Source organism: Microtus pennsylvanicus, chromosome 3 (genome assembly GCF_037038515.1).
Source record: "Microtus pennsylvanicus isolate mMicPen1 chromosome 3, mMicPen1.hap1, whole genome shotgun sequence".
Lineage (NCBI taxonomy): Eukaryota > Metazoa > Chordata > Mammalia > Rodentia > Cricetidae > Microtus > Microtus pennsylvanicus.
Genome location: NC_134581.1, coordinates 123,321,708 through 123,340,104, shown reverse-complemented (window position 1 = coordinate 123,340,104; position 18,397 = coordinate 123,321,708). Strand labels below are relative to the sequence as shown.

At 42.2% G+C, this 18,397-nt stretch overlaps 1 protein-coding gene across 1 annotated transcript in view; it reads right to left on the bottom strand.

The window, feature by feature from the left end:
- The window catches only part of Tox (thymocyte selection associated high mobility group box), a 278,126-nt gene extending 259,967 nt beyond the window's left edge, over window positions 1-18,159 (bottom strand). The window contains exon 1 of the mRNA XM_075967019.1: window positions 17,761-18,159. Coding sequence (XP_075823134.1) covers window positions 17,761-17,862 — 102 coding nt within the window. The 5' untranslated portion in view covers window positions 17,863-18,159. The remainder of the gene's footprint in view (window positions 1-17,760) is intronic.
- Between the last annotated feature and the right edge of the window lie 238 nt (window positions 18,160-18,397).

Here is an 18,397-nt window from a genome sequence, read left to right as displayed (position 1 = left end):
GACAGGGACTGCTTCTTCTGCTCCCAGTTCTCCCATCTGGACTACAGAAACGAAGAGAGACGAGGAAAGAGATGCATGCGGATGAACATGGGTACACACCATTCTCAGTAGTCACAGAACTCATGGGGAATATTAAAAGCATCTCTTCCATTTTTGGTTCACTGTCATCTTCAGTAGAATCATCTAGATAATATCTAAGTGTATTATTTCTACAAGTGCACAATAGTTTTATCACAATTCTTGGCACATAACCTATCAGACAATATTTAGTGAGTAAATGACTAATAGAGGTGTATACAAATAGCCATCTTTCTGTCAATGACAGGCAACAAACATAATGGTCCTATAAGATATTATCACTGGGTGATGCAGCTGTGCTAAGTACACTCTTCAATGATTACAGGTGAAATCTCCGGAGTATGTAATTTTCAGAACACACCCCATCACTTGGTGATGCTGGACCATGTCTACAAATATCATCCCATTCACCAGAACACACCCCATCACTAGGTGATGCTGGACCATGTCTACAAACAACATCCCATTCACCAGAACACACCCTGTCACTAGGTGATGCTGCACCATGTGTACAAAAAATATCCCATTTACCAGAAGTAAGACCACACCAGCCCTGTGCCACAAGTTCCCAAAGCCAAAAATTCATCCTTGGAATCAGGAAAATGGATTCTGTTTCTCACTGTCATCCAGTTTTGTTCCATTTCAATGGGAACTCAAAAATAAATTCTATAATAAATTCCATAACCAGTACACAATGTACATTCTTCCAGCCTCCCATTTTAGACAATAGTTCGAAATATTTTAAATATGAAAGAGTTATCCTGATTTGGGTATAGACAAAAATCTAAAATTATCATTGGTCTATCATGAGTGCTTGGGAACAAAACATTCATGTTTTAGGAGGTAATTTCCATTAGTCATATACATCTGCTTATCTATAGACTAGCTCTACAAAAAAACAGATGAGGGCCTACTGAGGTATAGGGGCTTAAGATACCAAAGGGGAGGACTTTGACTTAATGGTAAGTTTCAGACATAGGAATATTAGTACCTGGGAAATCCTCCATGTATACACTTGGAGTCTACCCATGTCATGTATCAAGCTAGAGCTTCTGTTTTCCCAATAGTACAAGGTCTATGTAAGTGTATCCTTATGATGAAGAGGATGGGAGAGAATAGAGCCTTGACTAGGTAGGAGAGAGTCTAGAGAAAGGCATGTAAGCTATAGCTTAAAAAAAAACCATGAAAATAATGGCAGTCATGTTACAAATTACATGAGCAAGATGTGAAAAGAAGCCAGGTTTAGAGCGTGTGTGTGTGTGTGTGTGTGTGTGTGTGTGTGTGTGTGTGTGGTGTCATTATCTCTATATCTCTGCCATCAGAATGGAGTGTGGTCTGATGTTTTCTCCAAACAATCACTACTACTCTTCGATTTCTTCACATTGCTCTCCTTCGAACTTTCCAAATTCTTAGCATGTTATGTCCTATACTGGCACCTAACAAGACAAGAGGATACTCAAAGATGTTTATGCATCACCAACCTTCATCATCAGCTCATTATGTGACAAAGGCAATTTATTCTCCCAACTACATCCAAGCTATTTGACATCTTCCCTCTTCATAATTGCTGGTCTTCCAATCATAGTAGAAAATTTGTGGTGGTAAGGGAAAGGGCTAGGATGAAAGAAATACTTCATTTTTCTTTGGAGAGAAAATATAACAGAAGTCACACAGGTCCTTCAACCTAATAGTTTTAATAACAGCTAAAAAAGACCAGCGTGTTACCCTGTGTTTCTCAAACTCATTCCTTGAAAGAAGACGCTATGCTGAGGAATCAGGCAGCTTCCTAGAATAAAGTAGTTAACTAAATTCTAAGTGATATTAAGTATTAATTTTACTGCAAACAGACATGGATGCCCTGCAGTGCATAACATGACACCCACTTCGTCTCCAGGGCTGAGGTCTAAAGAATCCTAGGCCAGTGCTCTACCATGGATTAGCATGCAAGCACCGCCCCAAATCTACACAGTTCTCAGAAGACCCAATGCTAGCCAGATAAAGGCTCATCCTTCCTACTCCTGCCCCTCAACATGTAGATTCCCTCCCATCCATTAAGCTACTTCAGATTAAAAAATTTGAGACTGGCAAATAACTACCAGAAAACTCTGAGAGACAAAAAAAAATGTTGATCGAGGGTTCTGAACAAATTTGAACACTTTAATATGTTGTCTACTTTTGCTACCATTACTAACTAGTAGTTACCACTGAGCAAGAGCTTTCAAGTGAGCACTACTAAGAAATGTCAGTAAATATAATGACATAATTAGAACAGGTTATTAGTTAACCTGTTTATTTGATATGCTATGAAGACTACACCAGGCAGACTTATTGTCACCAACATCTGGATTTATCAATCAAAATTACTCTCATGTGGAAGACAGTGCTGTAGAGTGCATTAAATAACTCTCCTTTTGACTAAAGCAGACAACTTCTAAAATTACACAGCCACCTATATCTATGAAAGTTGTCAAAACTTACCCCAAGGCACCCTCATTAAGCTAGCAGTGACCCCTCTCAAGAAAAAAGAATTGGGTCCTTTTTTAAAAAATATTCCATCCCATGTTGGCCATGAGCACAGTATCACTTTGCCTTCACATGCCCAGTGGTGAGATCACAGGTGTGCATGTCCATTCCCAGTGGTGAGATTACATGTGTGCACATCTATTCTTAGTAAGTACATTTTAAAGAGGAACCCACATGGACAATAAGCATTTGATTTCCATTCCAACTTCCCTATCTCCTTCTGCTTAGATCAACATGCTCCTTACCACTCCCACTTCTGCGAGTGAGCCTCATTCCAGGAAGCCCTTCCTTTTAGCCAGACACAATTATCCATCCAGAAGTCTCAATTCATGACCTCATTCCAGTAGTTTAAGCTACCATATCATATGCCCTACCTTCCAGAGCCCGGAATCTCACAGCTCCAAGGCTTTCTTCATATTCAGTGCTCAGCATGCTTTGATTAGAGTTGCTACAGCATTTAACTTTTTACTAGGGAACCAATTTTGATGTGTGAATAGTTAGCACTGATGCATCTCTCAGATGGTCAGAATTCTGTCACTCCCTGGGTCCTCCCACTTTCTTCCTACCAGCAGGGAACAAAGGCTAAATCTTAACATTTATGTAAAGTTTACTTACTTCATAGACAAGAAGTAGGTTTTCCTCTGTTCTCTAGCTATGACACCATGTGTTCCCAGACCCCAAAGCTTGTTCTACTTGGTTTCTTCAGAGATGTTTGTTTAGTTTGATTAGCTTTGTTTGGCTGCAAAAGCTTGACTTTGGGCAGACTAAACATGTACTCAGCCACTCAATGACAACCCCCAGTCTCTGCACTCAGCCATGGAGTGGCATCCCCCAGTCTCTGCACTCAGATACTCAATGACAACCCCCAGTCTCTATACTCAGCCATGGAGCGGCATCCCCCAGTCTCTATACTCAGCCACTGAATGACAACCCCCAGTCTCTATACTCAGCCACCGAATGACAACCCCCAGTCTCTATACTCAGCCACTGAATGACAACCCCCAGTCTCTATACTCAGCCATGCAGGGGCACCCCCCTTTCTCTGCACCCCAGTCTCTGTACTCAACCATTGAGCAGCACCCTCTGACTCATGTCACTTAGAAAAACAGAAGTCTAAAAATTGATCCAAAGAATCAGAAGTAACTCTCCTCTTTCTTGCCACCCAAAATTTAAGGCCAACTAAAGTTCTGCCTCCTCTAAGCAGACACAGGGGATCCTCCGGCATCAACTCCTTTCCTCTTTTCTGGCCCTCACACTATGACTTCATGTTCTCTGTCACAGCAGTTAGGCCTCAATCCTGTCATGGTTATTTGTGTTCTACCAAGACCAGGCTGGGACCAGATCTTTCCCATCCCTCAGACTCTCTCTTGCCCCCTGCACATTGAAGACAAAGCTGGCTTGTTACCAAGGCCAAAGCTATAAAGCAGGTGCACTCCATATAAAAAGCGTGCTTACCCTGAAATATTTCATTTCACCTGTGTGCAAGCATTTATATGGGATCTGCACCAGACCAACCTGAACATCAGAGCTTATAGTGGGAATGGTACCAGACAATAAGTGCAAGAGCCAACATGGGAATGGCCTTAATGCTTTTACTGCAATGATCTCTACTTCATAAATTTCACCAATATTATCTATCTATCTATCTATCTATCTATCTATCTATCTATCTATCTACCTATGTCTATCTACCTATGTCTATCTATCTACCTACCTATCTACAGATATAATATATTCCCCCATATATATATATATATATATATATATATGTATATATACATATATATCGCATATAAGATATTCACCCTTTCCTGAGCTCTCAGGAACACGTATGAATTAGTCTTTTAGAACATTAGAAAAATGTCACCCCGTAAAAAAAAAATGGAATATCTAAAACACAACAGAGTTTTCTTTGCCATTTTAAAGGCATAGTAATGCCTCCCTTTAGCTACCACCCCACAGCAGAGCGCAGGACGGCCGAATTATCAGTGGCCATTTTGTATGTTTTAAAATAAGTTGACATAACATTTCAGAGCCCAGAATAAAGTCAAATCTCCTCGGGGCATCCTCAGGCTTCAAGGTCCCCATTCTTTCCTCCCCCTCCTTATTATTACCATTATATTAAACATGACCCTGGCACTGACCTTTTTCTTGCCTAATCAAAAAAATACAGAAGCAGCTCTGTGTTGAATCTACTATCTAAGTACCAAACTTCGACATCCATCAAATGAAAGATGCAGGCGGCACATTCGTTAAGAATCCCAGCATATTGGAGGCAGAGGCAGGCAGATCTCTGTGAGTTCAAGGCCAGCCCGGTCTACAAAGTAAGCTCCTGTGTCAAGAAATGAACAATAAAAAAATAAAATTTGCTTCTGTTTTTACGTTAGTCAACTATTGATTCATCTGGGTTATTGTCGCTAAAATTGCCTTGCAAAGAAGATTTTACCGCCATTTAAAATCACATGCGTATCACACTGGGGAAAGTTCAACACGATACGCACACTGCTACATCTCGGCAAAGAAGCGCTTATCGGAAATATCACCGGCTTTTATTTCACCAACCAAGGAGGGATTTTTTAAATTAACACTGGCATGCTTATTAATGTCACTTTACAATAAGAATTACTTTGCTTTTTAAACTAAATTCAGATACACTATGAACCCTCTACGTCTCAGGAATGCACTGTCTTTTCTCCACCTCATTCCCTACGAGATCTATCCATCCTAAAGACCTACCTACAAGCTTTAGTCAGGTAACTGACCTCAGTAGATTTTCCCACCGACTTCGGATTTTTCTTTCTTTTGAAAGTGTTGTTAGGGAGGGTTAGTGAGCGCAGCGCAAGAGAAACACTTCGCAGAGCGAGTGCCATAAGAAAAATATGTTCGGGCAGACTTTCCCCAGCATGTAGCTAAGAAGAATTTACATCATCCCAGCATACTATAAGTGCAGAGTAAAAGAAAGAAATCTCGAAATAGATTTTTGTTCTACTTTCAAACTCTGAAGCTAAGAGAACACAAGTGTTTCACTTAAGAAATGAATAAAGCATGATTTCAATACACACACACACACACACACACACACACACACACACACACACACCTTTCTCCTTTAGAAACTGCACATCAAAAGCACCGTTTTTGGCATGGCTGACCTGCAGAGATATGGAGCAAAGCACAGTTCTGAATTCACTCACTCTGATATGCACACATGATACGCAATTAAAATCGCCATTCACATTCCTGCCGGCTGTCAGTCATGAGGAAAGGCTTTCTGACAAGGCTCAGCGAAGCGTACCCGTGGACTGCTCCGCAGGAGCTCAGACAGTAGCAGCTCTGCTTACCAGCAAGAACGGGTTCTGTTCTGAGAAACCATTAGGCTTTAAGGGCCAGACTCTTTCATTAAAAATGAAAATGTCAACAAGATTGCATCTGGAAAGCTATGTGATGTCATATCTAGAAAATAGAAACTGTGCTTTAAAAAAAAAAAGGCTAGCCTTCACACCTGGGGTCTCTTTAAAACCCTTTTCCCCTGTTGAGACCTACAAGCAATGATCCTACAGAGCAGGCTACTAAAGGAAACCCTCTCCCATTTCTACTTCATTATGGAGGGTTTGCAGTTGAATTTGAAAATTTTCAAAATAGATGAGGCCTCTACAGCCACACGCAAAGTGACCGTCCAGTCTATCAACCAATGGGGAACAAACTTTTGTAATCATGAGAAGATGCAGCAGGTGAGAAATATTGTAGCCATCAAAATCCTCAATTTACAAAGCTCTACAGAAAATGCTATGAACATAAATCCTTTCCAGATGAACCTGGAGAAAACCCTGCTTATAAGTTAGCTTCTGTTGAACACTGAACCCAAGACTGGTTCCTTCCTAACAGTACATTAGTGTGCTTTAAAGCCCCAAGTCCATAAAGTGATGGAGGGAAATTGAATGCAGGACGCTTGCTAGTCTGCTGCTGTGCCTGTTGTGAGCAACTAGCCTTGATTACAGATTTGAAACCAGTTAATACTATCGGATGTTGAAATATTTGCCTCGTTACTTATGAGGCCCCGTAAGTGAGAGGACGCTTACATCCTGACCATTAACAGTCATGACAAATTGCCTTACTAATGAACGTTACACCCTGAAAGTGCCATCACTGATTAAAGTACAATTTCCCACTCCCAGAGAGAGACAGAGAACTGGGGACTCCAGCAGTGGGGTGACTCTGATACTCTGCCAACAGGCCTGCAGGGCTCAGTGAGATGTTTAGAGAAACACTCTCCATCCCACAGGATCGCATGCTGAAAGCCTATGTATATACAACAGGTTTTTAAACAGCTTAGGTTTGAGCTGATGAGCCATGAAAAATAGATGTGTCTTAACTATTTGGCCTCCTTGCAAGTATATGTTAGGGAATATTTTTAGCGTGGATTTTCTTTTCTCCTGCTCTTGCTGTCTTTGTCCCCACCCCCCACCCCCCAAACATTGTGTGTGCTTTGCATTTCACATAAAATCATTCTTTTGTCAGTTCCTTTGTTGGTGCAAAATTGGCAGCAGTTCAAATTCAAAGTACTCCTATTCATTTACTGACCAATGTCATTGTAGTTCACACCAGCCAGACCGCTAAGCTCTCCCAACATAAAAGACTTGCTCGACCACTGGCGAATAATGTGTACATTTCTACAGAGCTTAAACCTTAATGCTTTCCCTGGAACTAACAATACAGTATATCTTATCATTCCCTTTTCACTAGCAGGCAGCTGCTGAAACGCTTGCCACTTCAAAATATCAATTGCTTGCCAGGGTTGTCCTCAACACACCCTGTCAAACTCATGTATCCTGTGCAAGGAAAATGGTGCAGGGCTGAGAGCTGGAAATTGTGTCAAATTCTGCTGTAAGGGTATGATGTACAAAGAACAATGTATGACAACCGTAGAGACTACAAACAATGGCACTGGGCCAGGGACTTCATAGATCACAACTGTGCCTGTACATATTTGATTTTAGGCATTATATATTTAGAGCATGACAAATGCACCATTGTACACTAGGTTTCCCCCACGGAAGCTCCTCCCACTCGCAGTCTTGATGATGGGAAAAGTTTTGTTTTCTTTTTCTCCTCTGAAAAATGTTCAAGGCTCGCTCTCTCTCTCTCTCTCTCTCTCTCTCTCTCTCTCTCTCTCTCTCTCTCTGTCTCTCTGTCTCTCTCTGTCTCTCTGTCTCTCTCATACAAATATTCACTCACAATCAAAGTTATCAAAATGAATAACAAAAGCCAGAAAATACAAACGCAATAGGAGAAAACAAGGTCTTTTTCACTTAACACTTTGTGTTCTCTCAAAGGACACGAAAACAAGAGTTACCTTCCATGGACAGGGGCCAGGGAGGCAATTAGACTATCCCCATGCCTATGAATTGTTGTTGTCTGCCTAATTTCAATGCAGATAAATGCTGGCTTACTGATTTGCAAAGTTTTCCAGCAAAATGAAAATCCCCTGTGAATATAATCTTTGTATGCAGAAAAGATGGCTTAGGAAGTTTTTACTAGTGTTGTTTCCCTATGCCAAAAGAGCAATTAAGAAAACAGTATTTCACTACTGCCTCAGGTCTACAGACCAACATTAATTAATTTCTCTTTAGATTATTAATATCTCCTCCCCTTGCCTGATTTACTCCGAGTACTTAAAATAATTCTGGTTACATAAAAGCTGTTTTACTCTTAAACGTCTCCTTAAATAACATGCAAGGTTTCACTCTTCCTGCATTGTAATTCATAATTACAAAGGGGCTCAGAGCTTTTACCATTGGACACTGGTTCAGTAAATAAATGCGGAAATGGAAACATTTTGTGGGAGATTAGTATGAATATATATTAATCTCTTCTCCGACCCAGCTTAGGGTACAAAACCTTTATCACACAAGTAGCTTGGAGTGGAATTAACTGACTAGAGGCTATGGAAAATGAACAGATGCGCTGTGAAGGTCTTAATAAATATTTTGGAAAGAGCCTAGGTGGTTTAGGTGCTTAGGGGTGCTGACCTTTGCTGTGTTGATTAGCGGGACAATGATGCATTATTAACACGCAGCAGCTGTACCTGAACTGCTACCACGAATATAATAGCCTTTTATAGCCACCAGGGGAGTGAGTAGGAGGCCTTTATTAACCACCAGACATGATTAGCACATTATGTGAACTTTAACAGGCAAATTATCTCTTATTGAAATATAATGTTGGTTATAACTAATTGTAAACATGATTTTCAGAATGTCTCAGTGAAATATCCCAGTGTCTTAGCTCCACTTGGCTCATTATGGGTTGGTAATGGACAAGAAAAGCACGTTCCATTGTGGTATGAGATGCACTCCCCAAAAGGCAGGGTGTGCTGCACAAGCCTGACTCTAAAATTCCCTAGTATTGCCATTAAGGAAGACTCTTCACAAGCTGGAAAAGCTACGCTGGGATTTCCCCCTGCCTTCTTTTGATTACTTTAAGCAGTTCTTAAAAGATTGGTTTTGCAGTAAATTTTTTTAGAGTTACCTTGAAAAATAACAGCATAATTTATTTCAAAAGCTTAATTTTGGGAGAGGAAAGATTATGCCATTAGCCTTAGTAACCGAGCACAGCTCTGAGAGTCCATTACGAGCAGTCTTTTATGCCCGAGCAGAAAGTCATTAACATAAAATAAATCATTAGCTTTGATATTAAGCTTTTACTATCTGCAGGTTTCCATGATTAATGTTCATGACTGCATCTGCCAAATGATAAAATATACTTTTGTTGAAAGGTTATCTTGCCTCTTTATTATTAACATTTTTCTTTATGCAATTGCTACTGGCATTTTAGGCTATGGAGTACTGACTTCAAAAAGAACTGGTATTTACCATGCTGACAAGATACCAATGCCTGCAAAACTTCCCCAATTCTCTCTATGTCAACCATTTCATTGAGTTAAAGACTTAAGGAGATCAGGCGGCACAGTCTTCTAATGTTGTCTGCAGTTTCTGTAGACCCAGCTGAGCCATTCACTAATTCATTATTCATATAATATTGCAAATATCTGACTTGCATATCAAAGGAAAGAGCAGAGAGGTGGCCTTGATTCCTTGAAGTCAGGGGCTCTCCTCGTGGGTTCTTCTAAACGTTTATCCTATCTTCTAACACTGCAGATCAGGCACCTGGCCCCATATCTAGCATCTTTCTCATTAGGTACAAGGCTTCTGACTGTGGAGAAGAAAAAAGAAAACTTTCCCAGAGAGACTTACCAATGTTTCAGAAAAGGGATCACAAACCACACCTAGGCAGATCCCACCTTTCCCCTTTTCTCTTTTGCCCTCCAAAGATTTTATCTCTAACATCCAAAAGATTCACCAGTGTGAAAGTTTTTAGAACAGCCCTATCAGGGTAGGAGAAGCAGAAAGGAGTCCAGCACAGTGTTTGTTACAGCGTACTCTTCTTCAAACCACTCAATCTCTTTACCAAAGGGTCACAAAAGAACCCATTCCTACTGGCTTCTAATTAACATGAGGCTCAGGAGATCCTGGACACATGAAAGAACAAGGCACGAAGTGTTAGTATCAGAACCTTAAGCCAGTTTCAGAACAAAGTTAGGTTTCTCTAGACGAGGACAAGCAGAGCTGGAGGGAGTCACAACCTCTCAGGGTTGGGTTTATTTTACTTAGAAGCAAATGAAACAAGCTTATTATGAGGTCTCATCCCAAACTATCAAAAAAAAAAAAGAAAGAAAGAAAAGAAAAAGTCTTTTCTTGAGAAAGACCTAAAGTTTTCCTCAGAAAGAACTAATTCTCTATACTACTAGATTATAGCACATGTCCAATTAAAGTCCAAAAGCATCTTCCCCTCTGAAATATGGCTAAGTTCCTTAAAAGGGAGTAATCACTGGGGATTCCTAGTAGCTGTGATGATTTCCTTAATTGCTGTTCTTGTACACATTGATTGATGGAGTCTGTCAGTGAGGATAAAGTCTCCTATACATTTATGGTCAGAAATAGATTGAGGACCATGAGAGAAACACACTCACAAACAGAAACACACTCACAAACCCAAATACATACATTACACAAATACTGTGCACTCACAATTTCTCTGGAGAAGACAATGCTGACGGTGGCATTCATGACCTCATCCGAAGGACATTTGATACGGAAGCTTATTTCATTACTATCATGGGCAGACACATGGAGCTTGTGAATACACTTGGTTTCTCCAAACATTTCACATTTTCCCTAGCCACTGGCAAAGGTTCTCAATAGTTAAGCATGCCTTTGTTTTATTAGGAATCCTTTAAATACAGATTTTATAAAAGGTCACAACTTGAGGGTGAGAAGAAACAACAGACACTTGGCTAAAGCAGACCCACTTAAAACTTTTCGGTAAAAAAAAAAAATGTCTAAGAGAAATAACGCATAGTGGCATGGGTGCCGTGACGTCTGGCCTTGTAAATACACAGCAGAGATGATTTTTCCTGAGTGAAATGGAAACTAAAGGCTGATTTCAAAAATTGTCTTAGAACTGTTTCATCAAGTCAGGCAAACTCTTAAGAGATCAAACTTAAGGCGCAATGGGGGAAATTCTGCTCCCTCCATCATGAAGAAGAGAAGTTTCTTCCTGGGAGGGCCTTGCCCCTCCCTATTCTGCTAACTTGAGTGTCCAAGCAACCAGTGTTATGATGCCCCTGTTCCCAACAGCAAGGTGCTAGGGAAACACACGCTAGAACCAGGTGAAGTTCACGCAGGTCAATGCGGACTGCGCATGGCCAAGCATGATGGAAGTGCTGCTCTAATTAACAGGCTGTTGGCACTTCTATTACAAACCACATTTCTAAACAGTCTATAATTCAACTGCTTTTAAAAAGAAATTGCTCTTCAGAACAAAACTTGGCATAGAAGGATTAGAACCAAACTGTTCAAGTTCATTAGAGCAGATGTGAGCTGCATCATTTGGCATGCCAGCCAGGTTCCTTCCCCTAAAGCAAATCACTATGGACCAGAGCAGACCAGGGACCACTGAGTCAGAAAAGCACACATCCGGAGACAACTCAACAACAAATAGAACAAAAAGCATGGCATCCTTACAACTGTAAAAAAAATTAAACATTCAGTTTAAATAAACAACATAAACAAGCATTGTGTCTAGACATTTCAAATGGAAACTTCTTGCAGGTAACAACTGTGGTTGGGGCGGTTGAGGTTCCAGTATCTATGGCAATGATGCATGGCAGTCAGTCTTCCTTTCCTTACAAGTATAGACTCTAGGATTGGGTTGCATGAGCTTTGGTCTAAGCAAAAGTGTTTAATCAACTTATGATGACCAATGGATCATATTCATTGGGACATGAAACACAAGTCCTACATAGAACTTCTTGGAAACACTTAAATGTGATGTGATTAATTCATAAACACTGCACAGCTCACTCTTCCCATTTTAGTTTAGCAAATGGTAAGCATGTTGTCTTTGGAAGAGTAACATGCTTAACTTACTATATGTGCCAACTGGGGCCATAGTCTCGGGTTTTATTTTATTTTTCTGAGACAGGGCTTCTCTGTATAGCCCTGGCTGTCCTAGAACTCACTCTGTAGACCAGGCTGGCCTTGAACTCAGAAATCACCTGCCTCTGCTTTCCAAGTGTAGGAATTAAAGGTGTGCGCCACCACTGCCTGGCCACAGTCTCATTTCTATACTGCTCTGAAGTGCAATAGAAGCTTTCTTGCTGGGGGATAAGCTCCATGGAGTACATCTCGAAACTCTAAGCTTATTGGGTAGTAGGAGCAAGACAATGGCCTAGAAAACATAGTCACAGCCACTTTTCCTCTACAGCACCCCAGCTGGGTTTCTCTGCCCATTAAATTATGACTGTGGTTTTGGGGTGGATAGGGACTGGGAGTGGGCGTTGGGAAAAAGTAAGCAAGTACCTCAGTTCTAATTAGCCATAAAATACAACCAGGGTCCTTCAGGAAGAATGGATAGGTTAGTAGGATTATGTGATGATGTTAACAGGAAGGGGAACAAGGCAGCCATAACCATCGAGTCAAAGGCCTGCAAAGGAGGAGGGCTGAGAGCAGGGAACACAGCCATCACATGCTCAGATGAAGAATGAGAATGAGCAGGACAGTATCCAGGCCAAGGTTGATCAAGGAGTGAAGGCAGTGGAGAGGGGCTGTGGGGCAGGCTATGAAAAGCCTAAGCACCCAAACACATCTCTCTCCTCCAGCATCCTAGGCTATCCCTCCTGAACCGAACCCATCATATGTACAAAATACTGTGAAAAGACCACAAATAGCCCATACACCAAAGCAGCATCAACTTCCTTACTTCCTCTTGTTTCAATTTTATTTTTACTGCTATCTTGTTCTTAACCTCTTTGCAAGCACATCACAAAGATAATTTCAGCCCTACACTACATATTCAAGTAGATATTAAATATTACTCTAGATTTTATACCTAAGCAAACTATCAAGTCTCCTTAGTATTATCATCCAGTAACTGTCAAAATATACAATAAAATTTCAGAATACTAGGCCACATATGCTGTGTTAAAAATACCATCTCTGCAGACCTCATAAGTGTAATTTTTGGCACACTTAAAAACTGGGATTGGTGACATTAAAACATCTCACAAAGTCAAGATAACTACAATTAAAGGTTTTTTATGCTTCCATATTTAGTGTCCCAAATTATATGATTTTTTGCTTTATGCTTTCTTGTCTAAATAAATAAATTCATCATCCATCTTATATAAGGTTCCAGCCCATACAACTCCCAAGGAAGCTTTGATTATACAAATGATGTACAGAGTATCAAGATAGATAGATAGATACATAGATAATCAATAAAAGTTCTAGCAGGTTAGACAAAATTAATGAATTATGACACTCTAACTTGCCTACATCAGTCCCCGTCTTCCCCTTTCATCTTCCTCCCTCCTGTTTCCCCTCCTTCCAGCTTTTTCTTCTTCTTACATTTTTTCATCAAAACAGGAATAATGGCTCCATCTCAGTGTGCTTGCAAGTCCTGTATTTTAGGCATGATGCGGTCTGCCACATTAAAGAACAATGCATACTACAATATAATAAGGGAAATAAATTCAAAGAAGATCCCATAGAGACTATGGTTAATATTGCTTTACTCAAAAGTTATCACAGCTGTAATATCTGTCCACAAACGATCTTTCCTCTCGAATTTACATGGAAAGAGTATTCACGTTCCATTTTCATTGCAATCAAAAGCACAGAATCCCAAATAACGACCACTCTTGACTTTGTAGGTAACTAGTATTAAGCCTGAGTTTACGTGTAGGGCTCCCAGTTTTTAAATCCACCAATGGAAGACTCAGGAATGAGCCCATAAAAGCAGCTTCTGTGGACTGTAAACCCTATGATTCTCCCCCCGCTCCCGACTGCTGGCCGAGGTCAGTATCCCTGGCATTAGCCAAGCCATAACATAATTGTATTACTGCTCCTTATGTGTGGGCAGATACTGAGCAATAACAGAACACACCACATCATTGCAAAAATGAAACAAGTGCCATGTCTTTGTCCCATTTTAGCATAAAATCAGTGAAAACAGTCTTTGGAAATGACACTGCATTAAGAAACTGAGCTGTCATTGCTCTGTAGGTATACGTTCAAACTGATGATTTGACATCTTCAACTAGAACAAAAAAATAGGACTATATTTTGCTACTGAACTCCAATTGGGAGCTCATTTAATCTAATTTCTTTTGGTAACATTCAGTTCAATTAAGGAATACGCCGTTACTTAAAATAGTCTAATTAGATGAAACTCTGCTCTGGTACACATCTCTCAATGTCTACAATAGAACTAAGGCTTCAGTTGCAGGAAGTGTAGGCTGTTTCCTCCAGCGAACATGCTTTTGGCCAGTCTCTGAGCTCCATCGCTCTTTCAAAAGCTGACCTACATAGAGGATAGCGCATGCACCATGCCACTAGTTTGCCTACAGGAAGGGATACCTCGCTTGCTGGCTATAACCGACTCCATTTGCCTTGTTCCCCCAGTGGGCTACGTGGAAGTGAAGGCCAGTTTGCACTGTGATGTGTTCATCATGTGCCGGGCTCTCACAAAAGAGCACCGGGTTAAACTGCTTCCTAATGTGCCTCCTACAGAGTTTATTAACTGAAAAATCTAAATAGTGTTTTGGCAATGCACAGAGCCGTGGGGCTGGGAAGTGTCAGCGAAGTAAAACAACCACATTTCAATTCAGAAAAGCTCAGAAAGAGGATATTCATTTTCTCAATTAGGGTCTCTTCTGACGTTGAAAAAAAAAATGCCACCGGAAAACTATATTTACAGTTGTAAGACACCAGGGCACAGAAAGTTATGATTCCACCGGGACTTAGCACACCAACTTTAAACAGTACAGTGCTGACAGGTTTAAAATAAAGATAATTAGCAATTTATGATCTTATCAACCTGTTAAAAACAAATAGCCCAGCAAAGTGACTGTTATTTCTAATGAACTATATTTCACTACATCTCAGAAGGAGAACAGATTGACTTCGTAATCTTGTTTCTCTGACCCAACTTAGGTTTTGCTGAACCCAGACACGGATTTCTTTTTTCCACGTTTCCAAACTTCTCCCCTCTTCTTCCACATCTCTACACATCGCTGCAAAAGGAGCACTAATTGACTCAGTCCCAAGCAATTCAAATAGTGGATCTAGGCAGGAATTTTATACCAATGCCAATCACGATGGAGTAGGAACCAAGTGCCTGCCTGGGCTTCTGTGGGATCTGGAAACCTCAGTACATTTTATACAATCAAGGATCGGTGACAAACATATTTGATAGACTGTGACACAGGGATGGGCAGGAGAGTCCCTGGAGAAACATATCCAGGAGGTCTTTCTCTACTGGAAGAAACAAGTCTTATGACTTTGCATTTTTAAAAATCCATTCTTCCCTGGGTAAGTTAAATAGAAGACTTGCAACTAGTCTATAGAAAGGATGGCTAATTTGCATTTAAAAAGAACAGTTTGCTTCTTCCACACAGGGTGACTTAAAAGGAACTTCAATGAGCTAGCAAAGAACTGGTGAAGACTTTCAAAATTAATTTATTCAGTTCACAGCGCAACCCTCTAAAATTATTTAAGGCACTTAATTGGAAAATGATTTAATATATTGAAGTAATTCCTGATTTTCCAAAGCATTTAACTTTTAAATTAAATGTGACCCTACTTTCACAAGAATGACGAGTGAAATGTGTATTCAAGTCATTACCTTCTTTTTGGGAAGCCTAAACTCACTGATAAATGCAATCAGACTTGTGCAGCTTTACTGCCAAAAACGGGGCTGATTTTTTGATTCTGGTAGCGACAACACAACAGGTCTTTTAATCTCCAAGATAGACCTGCTACTTTAAAGAAAAAAGTAATCATAGTCTTGTTATAAAGCAAAATAAAAGGTAACAAGCACAAAACCCTGGGTTTTAAACTCAGAACAGATTATAGGTTGCAAGAAAAGGTGTCACCAGCAAATAGTGAAACTCCTTGGCACAAACGCCTCTGCTTACTCAAGTTCCAGGTACCTTTCAACTTGTCTCTGGCTCAAGGGCTCCCTGTGTGTGAGTCTTTCTATTTTACCCGCTTCCCTAACTCCTAATCCTCTCGCACACACCTCTTTTCCTGAGTATTAAAGTGGACAAGGCATCCAGTTGTTTCTCCACGGGGTAATGCCTGCATAACTCATAACTCTCGGGGTTCTCCCTCCTTTTCTCCCCCTCCTTCCCCCCTCCCTCCCTCCGTCTGTGTGTGTGTTGTGTGTCTGCGCAGGTGTGTGTGTGTGTGTGTGTGTGTGTGTGTGTGTGTGTGTGTGTGCAATGACCAAATCTGAGGGCTGAGAACTACTAGCCTGTCTCATGTTAGGGCGCCCAGGGGCTGGGGGTGTAGCCCACTAAACACCTCTACATGACATGTAAAAGTGATGGCTCCCCAGGAAACAAATGTTGGGAGTCCAAAAGACTTTTCGGGTGGAATTCACCTACGGGTGGATGAGTAGTGTCTGAAGGGACTGGGAAAATCTGGGGATTTATCATCAAGCCAGAACTGGAAGACCTAAAGGCCCGCCACGTTTTTTAGAGAACTCTCCCTACCAACCTCTGTAGGCCAGGACTACTTAGATGCCTCCAACAAGACCCAGGCAAGGACAGCTGTGGTCTATGGCTGCTCCTGGGAGCGAGTCTTGGTGTTCCTCTAGGGTTTTGCTTGCTTGAAGCCAGGAGAGTAAAGACTTCCCTAGAAACCTCTGACTGTCCTATCCTTGGGCCAAGCCGAGCTCCGGACCAGCTTCTGCCAGTGTCCTCATTCTGGGTCACCAGCATGAAATGCCTTTCTCCTGTCCCGGGTGGCCCTTTCACTGGGTGGTCAGCCAACTATGGTGTAGCCCAACTACAGCCTGGGGACCAGTGTCGGAGCTTTACACTTGAACGCGAAGCGCTACCGTGGCTTCCAATGAACTTGCTATTTCCACGCACCCCAAACGGGAGCTGTTTCCCCAAAGCATAATTCGACTAGCCCACTGAGCCCTGGGCCACCAGGGCCAGCGTTGGAACTCCGGCTCTGCTGCCGGAAAAGAAAACAAAAGAGTTATAGAATAATTTTCAGGAACGCCAGAGCCCCAGGGGTCCTAGTAGCCCGACTCCTGGCTGCTCCTCTTTCAAGTGATCCAGAGCAAGGAAGCGATGCCACGAGCCCTGGCTGTCCAAGAAAGGGAGGGAGAAGAAGGAACTAAAAAATAAAATGAATTCTCGTACTCTGCCTCAGTTCCCGGACCCCGGACACACCCCCAAAGTATTCCGTGTGTTTTCTCTCTCAATCGCTCGCTCTTTTTTAATGTCTCCCGGAAAACCTAAGCAGGGATCCTTAGTGGCGAACAGCAGGAAGGAAAGAATCCGAGCAAATCGTGTCACTTTCCGCACAATCGCGTTGTTTGGCAAACCCCCTGAGCTGCTCCACAATATTTACTACCCGAGCGCACGCAGCGCCGCCCGCCGCGGGCTGCGACCGAACGCGCCCGGGACGGGCCTCCGAGAGCCGACCCATTCCGCCCGGCCGGCCCCAGCGCGGCCCGGCCACCGCCGCCCCCCTCCCGGGATCGAGCCGCCAGAATCGGTGCAGACAAAAGCAGAGCGTTCACCTTGTTGCAATAGTAGGGGTCCAGGCAGGGAGAAGGTCCCAGACAGGGAGCGGCGGGAGCAGCAGCGGGCTGGGCTGGAGGTGGATAAAATCTTACGTCCATTTCACTCTCACATCAAGCAACTCCTTTTCTTTTCCTTTTTGAAAAAAAAAGTGCTCAGCAAAAAAACAAGCTTAGACGGAACAGAGAGAGGCGTCTGGGCTCAGGAGTAAAAGAAACACCTTCCTTCCCTCACATCCGTTTGTGGTTTGTTTAAGAAGAGGAGAAAAAAAAAAAAGAAAAAAAAGAGGAAAAAAAATAGAGGGTGGAAAAGCGCTCAACTCTCCCCCCGAAGCCGCGGCGCGCACCCGTCCACGCCGAGCGCGCAGCCTGCCTGGTCCGCGGGGCCCCGGCGCTCTCGGCCCCGCCGCTGCCGGGCAGGTAACTTCACGCGCTCATTGTCCCCCCCGCCCGCCGCCCCATCCCCGCCTCCCGCGCCCCTCGCCGCCCGGCACTCGCGCTCGGGCTCGAGGTACTGGGCGTTTTATTGGAGACTCTGCCTTGCTCTGCTTTTAGTTTTTTCTCCACGTTAGAGGCCTGGGATGGGGGAGTCAGGGGGGCACCCAGGAGAAGATCGGGGCCTGAGGAGACTAGCGCC